Source organism: Melozone crissalis, unplaced genomic scaffold, assembly GCF_028551555.1.
Source record: "Melozone crissalis strain CALT ecotype California unplaced genomic scaffold, PUWL_Pcris_2 ptg000041l_1, whole genome shotgun sequence".
NCBI classification, from domain to species: domain Eukaryota; kingdom Metazoa; phylum Chordata; class Aves; order Passeriformes; family Passerellidae; genus Melozone; species Melozone crissalis.
In genome coordinates this window covers 11,396,735-11,408,987 of record NW_026535819.1, presented here as the reverse complement: position 1 = coordinate 11,408,987, position 12,253 = coordinate 11,396,735, and the positions used below count along the sequence as shown (strand labels likewise).

The following is a 12,253-nucleotide window of genomic DNA, read 5'->3' as shown; positions in this document are numbered from 1 at the left end:
CCCAAGGGTGGGAAAACAGCTGGTGGAGCTGCTCCGTGGGAAACCACTGCCACCAGATTGCCCCCCATAGCACAGCCAGCAGGAAGGAGACTCACTCATGCCAAAGGCATGGAGGAAGACAAAGGAGCTGGAGGGTGCCTACTTGTCCATCTCCTTGCGGATCTCCTCCTCTGCCATGCTCTTGAGCTGCGAGTAGAACCAGAGATGCTCCTCCACCGTCAGCCTGTCAAAGAGCACGTTATGCTGGGGACACATGCCCAAGTTCTTCCGGATCTTGTCCATCTCCGTACGGATATCATGGCCATAGATGGTAGCAGAGCCCGATGTTGGAGGGAACAAGCCAGTGAGGATGGACCTGGATGGATGGAGAAAGGCAACAGTGTGAGGGAGCTCATACTGGCCCCAGTCTGGCCCCAGTCCCAACACCTCTGGGAGCACCTGCTGGGCCCCAGGCAGAGCAGTATCAGCACAGAGCCACGAGTCTAGTCCTGTCCCATGTTTGTGCCAGCCCCACACCCACACTGCTGCCCTCTGGGCATGGTACCAGCAGCCACAGGCCCCTGCCTCACACCCTGCAGCTGGCCAGAGGAACATGGACTCTCTCTGCCTGGACAGGCACTCACATGGTGGTGGTCTTGCCTGCACCATTGTGCCCCAGGAAGGACACAACCTGGTTCTCGTAGAGGTTGAGGCTCAGCTTGTTTAGCGCCAGCTTCTTGTCTGTCTTGTAGACTTTGGTGAGCTTGTCAATGCAGACGACCAAGGGGAGGTGGGTTGGCTCCTCCTCGATGCCCCTTGTCTCCTCTGCTGTGACAGTAGGATGGTGAGGAGCCAGGGGAGGGCAGAGAAGCCAGGCTTTGAGTGGAGTTCCCCGGGAATGAATCAACCCTCCTCCATCCCATGGTGGCTATGCTGGCTTGTGGTCCCTTCCCCTCTGCTTCTTGCCAATTTTCCCCCTCCCACACCACAGTGGAAGCTCCCAGAGAGGCCACAGTGTTCGGTCCAGTATCCTGCCCTGACAAGAGCACAGGGGTCCATGGCCAAGGCAAGAGCCTGCGGCAGAGTCAGGGCCACCCTTGTGCCACCCACTGCCACCCGCAGCTGCCCTCACCCAGCCTCCGGCTCTCCATGGCACAGGCCTGATCCTCCTCCATGATGCTGAGGCGGGTGTTGCGTGACCACGGCCAGGTCCACTCCCAGGTCTCCACACGCCCATTGCCCAGCCAGTAAGACTTCTGGAAAGGGAAGTACCAGGGCCGTGGCAGGCCGAACATGCCTGCAACCACAGCCCCAGGGAGTCAGGGCCAACCCTACACCCAGGCCCATGCAGAAGCTGCTGAGGACTGGGTCAGAGCTTGGCATGGGCAAGGGCTTGGGAGTTTTCCCAGGTCAGGTCACCACTGCAGGGTGGGGGCTGTGAACACTCCAGCTGACTGGGCTCAGGGTAGCTCTGTGGGCTGTGCCAGGAAACAAATTCCCTTGGGATTCAGGGTGGGTTGGCTCATGCTTCAGCTTTACAACGAAAAAATCAAGGAGCAACTGAGATGCTTCCACAAGGGCAGGGATAAGGGAGATTGGTATCTCAGCTGTGGACATCTGGCTTTGCTACAGCCAGCCCCTGAATTGAGACACCTGGCTGACACCAGCAGGTAAGAACATGTGGAAGGTGTCCCCCAGCAAAGAGGCTCCTGTAAGGTCTAGAGGGCCCTCATGCCCCTCTGCCCACACGTACCCGGGTGCACAGCCTCGATGTACCACGTGAGCACCCCATACACCATGGCATCCACGACCAGCATCATCATGGACAGCAGGAGGTTGAAGTCATCTCCTTCCACAGGTGACTGGCTGAAGGTGTGCCATTGGATACCCACGCCAGCCACCTCATACAGTGCAAAGTACTTGGAGCCCAACCCAAAGGCAGTGGTGGACATGAGAGACTGTGAAGAGGTAGAGGGAAGGGAATGGGAGGTCAGCAGGAGCCGCAAGCCAACTCCAGAAGAACAGGTTTGGGTGAATTCCTACCTAGTGCTGCCCCACCCAACCCCATGGAAATGCTCCTGGACGTGAGAGGCACCAAACCTTCTGGAGATACCTCCAAAGCCCCACAAGGAGTTGGTTCATACAGGCAATGGCTTGCCCAGGGCTTGGTGACAGTTTGGTGGCTTTGTACTGGACATGAGGTACCTGAGGCAAACCTGGGACCAAGTGTGTCCCCAGCTGCTGCAGCCAACTCACCGCAATGCACTTCTCAAAGGCCGTGATCTTGTCATGGGCCACCTCCTCCCGGATGGCCACATACATGTAGGGCACGTAGCTGAGGAAGTAGATGATGCCACCACAGGCAGAGGCCAGCTTGGCCTTGGAGTAGAGCACCGACACCAGAAAGCTGCGGGAAGGACAGCATCTCCTTGGATCCCACCCCACCAGGACTTTCCCCACACCATCTAGTTTTGGTGGTGTTGAGGCAATAAACTCGCTCCCCGAATCAGTGGCTTGGAGGCACTTGTGCCCCTCCACTGGCCCTTGCCCACACAGCTTCCAGCACCCTCGCTCCATGGCACAAGAATGTGGCACTGCCCAGGCCCCTTTACTGCCCAGCACAGACCAGGCAGCTCACCAGAACATGATGGTGGCCACAGCATAGATGGCAAGGAAGAGCCATATGATGAGGACGTCGCTATGCATCAGGACCTTGCCGTACTTGAGAATGGCAGTGAGTGCTGTGACCGAGATGGAGAGCTGGACAAAGCCAGTGATGAACCAAGCCACCCAGTGCACCGCATTGTTCAGGCCCATCATCTTCATCACCTGTGAGGCCAAAACTACTCAGCAGGACTGTCCCCAACCCTGTGAACCCCTGCTTCTATTCTCGCTGGGCTGGGAAGGCAAGGGGTAGCACCAAGGGAGCTGCTGGGAGTGGGCAGGACACAGCACCCTCTATTGGGGTACCAAGGAGCTCAGTTCCCTCCAGGGCTGGCCAGGGATCATCTCATGCTGGGGACACTCAGAAGGACCAGCTCTGCTCAGGGATTTTGGATCTGCACTTGCCCTAGTTCATGTAACCCAGAAATACAAGGAAGGTGACCAGGGACACAGCACAGAATGTAGGGCGCAGATATGCCCACTCCTCCCCAAGAATCCCTTCCACCATCCCTACCTCTTTCAGGCGATGCTCCTTCTCTGTCACGATGTGCTGGATCATCATGGCCACTGAGTAGACCCAGGAGATCACCATGCAGAGAGGCATCATGTGCTCGATGACAAAGAGAAAGCTGATGGGGTAGAGGAAGAGAGGGGAGAACTGGAAGATGGCACTGCCACAGAGACCTGCAGAGACCCTGGGGCAAGGGGCCTTGGAGGGGCTCTCCCACTGCTTAGGGACAACTAGTCTCTAACCCAACTCCTCCTTAGTGCCCTAAGAAAGAACTTCACTGAGTCCACAGGACAATCCAGTGTCATGGCTGGCAGGCCTTTGCAGGCAAGTAGTAGCCACAGGCTCCACCCAGGGCCCTAGCTACCCTGGTGTGAATGAGGCTCTCTCCAACCTCCTGCCCCGGAGTGTTGGTGGCTCTGGGACTTCTACAGGTGCTGCCTCCAGACCACTGTAATCCATAATTGCCAACAGATCCATGTGCCATTTCTTTACTTTCCCCTGCCTTCCTGAGCCTGGTAGTCCAAGGAATTGGACTTAACTGGTTGCCCATCATTCCCAGGGTCACCAATCTCATTCTGGCCCCCAAACTTGTTCTCTTTTCCCAGCTAAAGTATCTTGGCCTGCAAAGTGGAAGGAGGAAGGTCCTGCAGGTGAGTGTTACTCACTCATCCCGGGTATAACATGGGTACGGGAACATCTGTACATAGTTGCCAGGCTCCACCACATCGTGGCCAACAAATGTGTTGATAAGGGCACGCTCCATCATGTCTGTGGAAGAGAAGGAGAGGCCAGGCTGAGCACAGAGAGGCCAGAGCCATGGGCAGCTGTGGCAGAGCACTGACACTTACCCTGGATCCAGACAAAGCCATAGAGGAAGTAGAAGCGGCCGCCAGTGTTGGGGCCAGGCCGCCAGTATGCCCGCCGGATCTCGTTGGTCTTCTCTGTGAAGCTGGAATTCTGCCGGATCTTGTACATGACATGGGGAGGCAACGAGCCATCCCTGTTGGTCTGGAAGATGACACCTGTGGGCAGCAGAAGAAGCAGGGAGTCCACAGGGGCCAGCCACATCAGCCAGCCCACGGCAACAGGCAGGGATGGGGAGGGTACCGCGAGCGTTGCCATGGATGAGATGGGTGGCATGGCTGGGGATGTGGACATCCATGGGATACAAAGGCACACAGACAGCAGGCCGTGTCAGTGGGAGAGCCAGGACAGCAGCCTGGGGCAGAGGATGGGCACTATATTGGCGCCACCTCATCCACCCAAAATGTGCACCAAGGGACCCACATCCTGAAGCCAGTGGCTCCAGGGCACAGCTGGAGAAGGGCAAAGCTTCAGGGACCCCGAGAACAGCTGGTTCCCAGGGACATACTGGCAAAGACGGTGACATTGTCCTGATAGGCCTGGTTCAGCGTGTAGTTGACAATGCTCTCCTCATCTGGGAAGCCTTTGAAGATGTCCACGCTGACCTAGTCGGAGGAGAATCATAGAATCACTAAGACTGGAAAAGCCCTCCAAGATCATTGAGTCCATTAACCCAAACACTTTCAAGCCCAGCACTAAACCATGCCCCCAGGTGTCAAATTCATACATTTTCTGAACACGGGGGTAGTACCACTGCTCTGGTCAGACTGTCCCAGTGCTAACCACTCTTTCAGTGAAGAAATTTTCTGTAAAATCCAACCTAAACCTGCCCTGCTACAAATGTTAGGCTGTTTCCTGTTGTCCTGTCACATGGGAGAAAAGACCAGCCCCCACCTGGCTGCAACACCCTTCTAGGTAATTGCAGAGACTTAGAAGATCCCTCCTGAGCTTCCCGTTCTCCAGGCTGAGCTCCCTGAGCTCTCAGTCCCGCCTCATCAGACTTGTGCTCCAAAACGTTCCCTGGTTCCACTGCCCTTCTCTGGACATGCTCCAGCAGGCTAGGGAGATCCCAAGGCCCTGGATGTGTCTAGCGTACAGAGCCTGCAGACGGTACAGCATGCACCACCCAAAGCCAACCCCAGTCCCTGAAGTCAACAGTGTGTGAGCACCTCCACCCTAGACATCTACCCCAAAGCTCTGGACACTGCAGGAACCACCACCTTCCCCAGAGCTCCTGTCCCATGCTCTTAAAAAGGTCTCAGCGGACCTGACCCTCTTCAGCCCAACAGAGGCTGGCTGTTGGTGGTTCCACCTTCCCACAGATGTGCTCCACCTCACCTTGGCCATGAAGCGGACCCAGCCGCAGGCAGCATTGTCAATGGTATCCAGCTGCTGGAGCAGGATGCTGGCATTGGGCAGGGAGAAGTTGCCATTGAGAAAGTTGTGAAGAACATCGCTGTCAGAGACATTCAGAATCTCTGGGTGCTTGTGGAGGTCAGCAGTCAACTGAGACAGAGAGGAAGACATGGGAGGAAGAAGTTGGGGTATGCCTTGCCTCTCAGGTCACTGTCCACCCCCACAGACACAGGCAGGACCCAAAGCTCCTCCTGGGGATGAGGAACAGTGTGCACACTGTGCAGGGATCCAAATTAGTCTCCACAAGAGAAGGTGGATACTAGGGAGTACCCCATGAAGAAGTTACACGGTCTCTGGGGAGAGAACAACCCCTTCTCCACTGCCAGGGCAGCAAATCCCAGGCAGGCTCATCCTCACCCCACTGTCCTACCTGCTGGAGCCAGTGGATGCGCCTCTGCAGCCTGCCCTCCTCCAGGTAGGCTCGGATCTCAGGGGAGATGTTCAGCCATGCCTTGGCGTAGTGGGTGACATTGCCCACAAAGGCGAAGGTCTCGTTGGCCTGGGGGCCAGGCAGAAAGTCATACAGTGGGCAGAGGCAGGGGCTTCCCACTCTCTGGGATGACTAGCAGTCATGCAGATACCTGCCCAACTCCCACAGCCTGTGGGAGCTCCCTGTGTCTGGCAGTCAACCTCTTCCCTGCCACACAGCCCATCTGCAGAGCAGGATGGTGGGAGAAGGACAGGGGTCCCAAACTATGCATCCTCACCTTCAGGATGACCTTGTCAACTTCGGTGCCCACAGGTGCATACAGGATTTTGGGGTTGCTGGTCATCAGATGCACAAGGAGGCCCAAGTTTCGCTGCTCCTTGCTGGTGAAGCCCAGTGAGCTCATGTTGCCCTGCTTCAGTGCCTCAGGCTCGATGGTCCTGCAAAGGGAGCTCAGGCTTTCTACTCTGCTTCAGGCCCAGCACCCCTTGCTGCAGGCAGCGCCCACCCCTGCCCGTGACAGGCCTTCAAACTGACTCCGGTCCCTGCGTGGTACTGCCCAACACAGAGAGCATCCTTGGCTGCAGGACTAGGCTGCAGTACAGCACCCATCCTGCCTGCTCAGCAAGGGGTGACAGCACAGCAAGGAGAACCTGGAGCCATCCCCCAGTGCTCCTACCGGTTGTTGCCGCAAAGGATGGGCTGCAGCCCTGCCCAGAGCTGCACAAATGCTGAGAACTGCCCCTGGGGGTTGTCAACGCCAGATGGGCTCTCCCCGGCACCCTCTTCCTCCTCTGCCGTGGCATTGCCAGCCGTGGCATTGGCGGTGGCCCAGCTCGTGCTGTTGGCCATGGGTGGCACGGCCTTGCTGGCACAGGCTCCTCTGGGCAGCAGCTTAGCCAGTGCTGAGAGGATGTTCATGTCTTGGAGAACCTTCTCCATCTCCACCAAGTCCTCGAGGAGGGCACGGAGCCGATGCTGAGTGGCTGTGCTGTTCACTTCCTCCAGCTTCAGCTGTGAGTACGCGTGGACAAGGAGTTACTCATTGCTAGGACAAGAGGGTCTGCCTGCCTTTAGGAAGGGACCAATGAGGACCTCAAGGAGTAGCAACTCCACTTTCTTGGTTAAAGGGTTAGAGCTGTGCCAAGGTTAGGGCCCTGGACTCATTGCTGTGCATCTGTGCCTATGGTGGCAAATGCCAGCACGGACTTGCGTGAGGACACGAGATACAACTCAAGACAGGAAGGGTGGTCCTCTGTTCCTACAAAGGACACATCGAGCTTGGGTGGGACAAGGAGTGGGACCTCAAAGTCAGGCTTGAGCTGCGCCAGCAAGGGCTTTGCTGGTCCTGGGGAGAGAAGCTGGCTTCCTAAGGACACCTAGGAAGATGCTGGGGACACCCAGTCCCATCCAATAGGCAGTGTCCAAGCAAGTGCTAGAGGGGAAATCACCTGGGATCTTACTATGGAGCCAGGTGGGAGGGGGGTACTCATGTCAGAGAAGGGGGTGACCAAGGCAAGCCGGGCCATTGAACTGTTCCCAATCCCAATACAACACCAGCTGAGTTTGAAAATCCTTCCCAAGTTTCATCCCTGCCACCAGCCTACCCCACCTGCCCAGCACTCACCCTGCTAACTATCTTGGGGGTGTCCAGCTGCTTCTGGAGCTCGGAGGCCAGCTGGGCGAAGCGCTCCTGGCGGATGGTTCGGGTGCCACTGCAGGCCAGTGCCCGGTATGCTGCCAGCAGTGGCTGCTGCGTGGGAGACACGCGCAGGAGGCGGTGCAGTCCCCCTGGGTACTGCTCACATGTCAGCTGCTCCAGCACTGGCCCAGTGAAGAGGACATTCTACAGGGCAGGAAGTTGTAGGGACAGGGCTGCAGTACCTGCTCTGGCAGAGCAGCCCAGATTGTCCCATGAGGTGCTCACCTCCATCTCGGTGACCAAGGCCTGGGGGCTATCAGAGATAGCAGGTGCCACAGCAGTGCTGGCGAGGCCCAGAGCCTGGGAGAGCATGTGGAGCAGTGCTGGACGGTGTGGGGCTGCCACTGGGTCCCGCAGCACCCTGTGAACCAGCCCTTCCTGCAGGCTCCTCCAGCCACTAGGGAGACTCTTCTGCAAGATGAAGAATGGGGATGGCTGGTGGGACGGGGGATCCCCCCAGGTCCCCCTCCTTGTGTGTCCCTGAGCATACATGAACAGCCTCACAGCATCCATGGTCTCCACAGGGCGGGGAAGAAAAAGGATGGGCAGATGCAGGGAGCAGAGTTTCCATGCATGCCAGATGCAAGGAGGGAACAATTTCCCCGGCTCCCTCCACAGCCACCACCCAGGCAGCGCCAACCCCCACTGCAATGGTAAACCCAGGCATAGGTACTGGTGTCTCTCATAAAAATGGGGGAGCTGGTGGCAGCACCAGGATGGACCCCGGCCATCCCTGCTGCTGCTCTGCCCCCTGAAAATATTCTGTCATGGCCCATCTACTGGGACAGACACCCCCAGATCACCTGGGGTGGGATATGGAGGGGACAAGAGGATGGGCTCTACTCTACCATGTCCCCTGCATGCAGCACCACTCCTCACCTCCAGCTGTGTCATCTTCTTGCTGGGGCCAAACTCATCCCACAGGTCTCGCTCATGGGTCTCATCAGGTACCAAAGGAAAGGAATCAAAAAACTGCCGGTACACCTGCACCAAGATGAGAGCACAAATGCCAGGTGTGCCAAAAGTGGAGCACCAGTGCTGCACCTCCTTGCCCAGCAAGGCCCTGGCATGGGGTGGCAGGGTAGGACAAATCCAAGCTGGGTGCCATTCACAGGGTGGCACAGACCCCTGCAAAGCCCAGAGGTCACCCACCTCCTGCAGGTTAATGCTGGAGCCCAGGAGCAACTCAGCTGTGCTGTTGGGGAGGGACAGGTTCTGCATCAGGAAGCGCCGCAGCTCACCCTGGTCTTTGGCTGCCCATGCCAGTGTGAAGCTGGACCCTGCCAAGGAACAAGGTGGGAGGTCAGAGCAGCCCACCAGCATGAGGGACACGGCATGGCACCAGAGCCGGCCCTGCCCAATGCAGCGACATGGGACAGTGGCAGGGCACTGCCACACACCATCACTTTGCTGGGTGCTGGGCCAGCTGGTGCTATCTGTCCCTGCCAAAGAGGTAGTGGGGGCAGGCAGAGCACAATCCACCTGCTTGGTTGCTGAAGTGGGTCTCCATGGAGCTGGGCTCAGGGCTGCTGAGGGCCTCCAGGTGCCGGCGCAGCGACTCCAGCTCCTCCTCCAGTCCTGGATGCTGCGGGTCGAAGAGGCTGCTTTGCTCTACTGCCTCGCTGAGGTGTTCCAGAATCTGTGTCACCCTGTGAGAGCCCAGCACCGCCCTGGCTTCAGGGACAGAGGGATGGGGACACCTTCCCCAGAGCTCTGGGGGAAAGAGCCCCTCAGGTGCAGGGGACAGCAGTGCTGTCAGAAACAGAGCACCACTGCCCTCGCCTGCGCACCGAATCCAGTGTGCCAGGGTTCAGAGGAGAGCCCCAGCACCTCATGGTGTCTCCAAGAGCCACCTCTGTCCTCCTCCCAGCACTGAACACCTGGGAGCCCACAGCAGAACAGATTGAGGTGTCCTGTGCACCAAGGACATAATGCTCTGCACCCAAGTGGTTTTGGGAGATGCTAGCTTCTGCCTCAGGCCCAGGGTGGCAATGTCAGCGTGGAACGGGGTGGGGTCTGTGTGGGAGCATGAGGGGTGGGAGAGGAAGTGCTTGGTGAGGGCAAGACTCACGTGGAGTTGGAGTACTGCAGGAAGCCAAACTCATCACGCTGGCCGTCAGGGCACAGGGACTGCATGACCGGCAGGATCCCAGCTGACGTGAGCGGGGCCGCCGTGTAGAAAGCTGGAGCCAGTAAGAGGGCAGAAGAGGCCAAGGAAAGCGCGGGCAGCAGGAAGGAGAGGCAAAGAGGCAGGGAGGGGGAAGGGGCCACCAGAGAAACAGACATTCCATTCAGAAAAGCACACGTTGGGGTCTGTGAGCCCACAGGAGGCTGGCGGCCACAGTCAGAAGTCAGCAACTTTCCCATCAGGGTTGTCCTGGCTGGTGACTCCGTGGGGCTGCAGGCAGCTCCAGCCCTCTTGCCCCCACCCACTCTTCCCTGGGTGATGGCTCCCTTGTGCCCCATGACAATGCCAATTTCTGCCACTTGCCCCCAAGATGGCCACCAACCTCCTCCAGGCCCCCAGTCACCCCTGTTAGTAGCCTCAGAGGCAGTGGTGGATCTCCAGAGGAAAAGAAGGACAAATACAACAGGGAAAATAGATTTGTCATCTGCAGTTCCCAGAGCCCCCAGCCTGCCCCCCAACCCAGCTGCCCCAATGTGCAGCAGCTGGAGGTAGGTGGAAATGGAGACACGGAGTGTGGAGATGAGAGAAACAAGAAACAGCAAAGGGCTGGCAAACCCCCCCCCCACCCCCTCCAATGGCACTGAGCCATCATCCCTGCTGGGACCCTCCCATGTCCTTCCCCAGGGCAGGGCAAGTCCAGAATGCCACTGCCCGATGGGGACCACAGGTTGTCATCGGGCAGTGCCAGGCAGGGACCCTGCTTTCGCCACCCTGCCAAAGACCCTGTGGTTAGAGATAGGTCAATGCTGTTAACAAGGCCACAATCTGTGGGCACTGGTGAAGATGGGCTTCTGGCAGAAACAAGGAACAGGTGCAGCACAGGATAGGCCAGCAGCCTCTTGGGGTGGTGGAACCCACACTGGTGGCCATGCCACGGTTTGGTGACGAAGTCAGTGCGTGGCATCTTGCTGGCCTTCAGGCTCTAGTGCCACATTCCAGCTTCTCCCAGCCATGAGAGGCCAAGACAGAGACCTGGTAGCGGTGCCATGGTGGGAGCCAGCCCCAACCCCTTGGTGACTGGGCAAGACTGGGTGACCACAGGCAACCACACGGGTGACAGAACCAAGCAGACTTTGCTCCAGGAAGCAGGCAGTAAGAAGGAGTAAGACAAGCCTCCACCTGGCTGGAGAGCCCTATGCAGCCCAGGAGGCCGGGGACATGGCCACCAGTGACCCCAGCACCTGGGAACCCAGCACCATCAACCAAGGGGGTACACCATCATGACTGGTCAAGTCCCTGGGGAGGAGCAGGCAGGGGCCATACTATGCTGCCTGAGCTCATCTTCACCAGCTGTGGAGGAAGGCAAGGGGTGTACAGAGGCATAGATTAGGCCAGAGTGAGTTGATCTAAACCAAGCTCTTCCTCCCCAGACTATGAGGCCAGCACTGGTAAGGGAATGGGAGGAGGCGCCCACCCATCCCACCAACTTACAGACTGGCGCATGCAGTTGAGGCATGAAGGGCAGGCGGGCAGGGGAAATGGTGGGAAAGAAAAAGAAAACATGAGCAAAAAAGAACGAAAAAACAAATGAAAAACCACACAACACAGAGTGTATGTCAGCACCAAGGTGGGAACCCCGGCAGCACCTGCCGCAGCTGGACGGCACCGGCAGCTGGGCTCTCCCTCGCCGGGACACACTGAAATACAGGCTCAAACCATCGTCACATGGGGTCACCACCAGGGCCCAGCATCTCCCCTGGCCCTGCTGTGCCATCTGTACCAGATCACCCACCAAGGTGGGCATCAATGGGCCCTTGGGAGCTGACAGCTTCACTCCACTGCTTCCTCCCAGCTGCACAGCCCGCAGCCACCACAACCCAGGCCAAAGCTCCAGCTGGAATTCTCCCAGAGCCCTCAGCTCCAGCCCCATCAGTTTATCATCCTGCCAGGCCTCTGAGCACACCAGGGCCAGGCACAGGGCTTTCTGTAGGTCACTTTCCCCCCCACTGGGGAGCCCTTCCCAGAGCCACTCCAGCTGACCCTCGACAACTTAGGGGGACTGTGGCTGTTCCAGCACCATCCAGTTTGCCCTTCCCCATGCAAAACGTCCATGCTAATAACAACTACAGGCTGGCTGGTGCTGCAACCCCCAGGGGAGCCTCCCCAGGCTGGGACAGACTCTGCTACTTCCACCAGTCCTTGGCTGTAGCCCCTGCCCAGTGCAATGTCCCTCAAAAGGCGTCTCTAGGTCCCCCCTGCCCCCAGGCTGGAGCACCTCCCCAGGGCCTCAGGGTGCCCCCAAGCATGGGAGTGCCCCAAGCATCGCCTTGTTGGGACTCACCTTCCTTCACAGGGATGGTGGGCTTCTTCTGCCGCAGCCCCAGGAGGATGAAGAAGAGCACCAGGGGGATGAAGATCTCGAAGGCCAGTACCCACTGGGGATGACACAGAGCAGAGGGAACAGGATGCTTAGGGACAGAACACAGCCACCTGGGAGAAGCACAAGCAGTACTGGAGTCCCCAGGCATTGGTGCAGTGCAGCACTGTGTCCACATATTGCAA

At 58.1% G+C, this 12,253-nt stretch overlaps 1 protein-coding gene across 3 annotated transcripts in view; it reads right to left on the bottom strand.

Annotated features, from left to right (window-relative positions):
• The window catches only part of ABCA2 (ATP binding cassette subfamily A member 2), a 34,350-nt gene that overhangs the window by 14,790 nt on the left and 7,307 nt on the right, over positions 1-12,253 (bottom strand). For 2 of the 3 annotated variants that reach the window (XM_054284515.1, XM_054284517.1), the window contains exons 2-22: positions 12,033-12,126; positions 9,635-9,746; positions 9,046-9,212; positions 8,716-8,843; positions 8,443-8,547; positions 7,789-7,974; positions 7,489-7,707; positions 6,541-6,875; positions 6,142-6,301; positions 5,805-5,933; positions 5,357-5,524; positions 4,527-4,623; positions 4,003-4,176; positions 3,820-3,922; positions 3,158-3,272; positions 2,618-2,808; positions 2,236-2,386; positions 1,733-1,937; positions 1,112-1,276; positions 624-807; positions 143-355 (exon numbers count right to left, since the gene is read on the bottom strand). In XM_054284515.1, coding sequence (XP_054140490.1) covers positions 143-355; positions 624-807; positions 1,112-1,276; positions 1,733-1,937; positions 2,236-2,386; positions 2,618-2,808; positions 3,158-3,272; positions 3,820-3,922; positions 4,003-4,176; positions 4,527-4,623; positions 5,357-5,524; positions 5,805-5,933; positions 6,142-6,301; positions 6,541-6,875; positions 7,489-7,707; positions 7,789-7,974; positions 8,443-8,547; positions 8,716-8,843; positions 9,046-9,212; positions 9,635-9,746; positions 12,033-12,126 — 3,401 coding nt within the window. The remainder of the gene's footprint in view (positions 1-142; positions 356-623; positions 808-1,111; positions 1,277-1,732; positions 1,938-2,235; positions 2,387-2,617; positions 2,809-3,157; positions 3,273-3,819; positions 3,923-4,002; positions 4,177-4,526; positions 4,624-5,356; positions 5,525-5,804; positions 5,934-6,141; positions 6,302-6,540; positions 6,876-7,488; positions 7,708-7,788; positions 7,975-8,442; positions 8,548-8,715; positions 8,844-9,045; positions 9,213-9,634; positions 9,747-12,032; positions 12,127-12,253) is intronic. The other variant, XM_054284516.1, reaches the window with a different exon arrangement.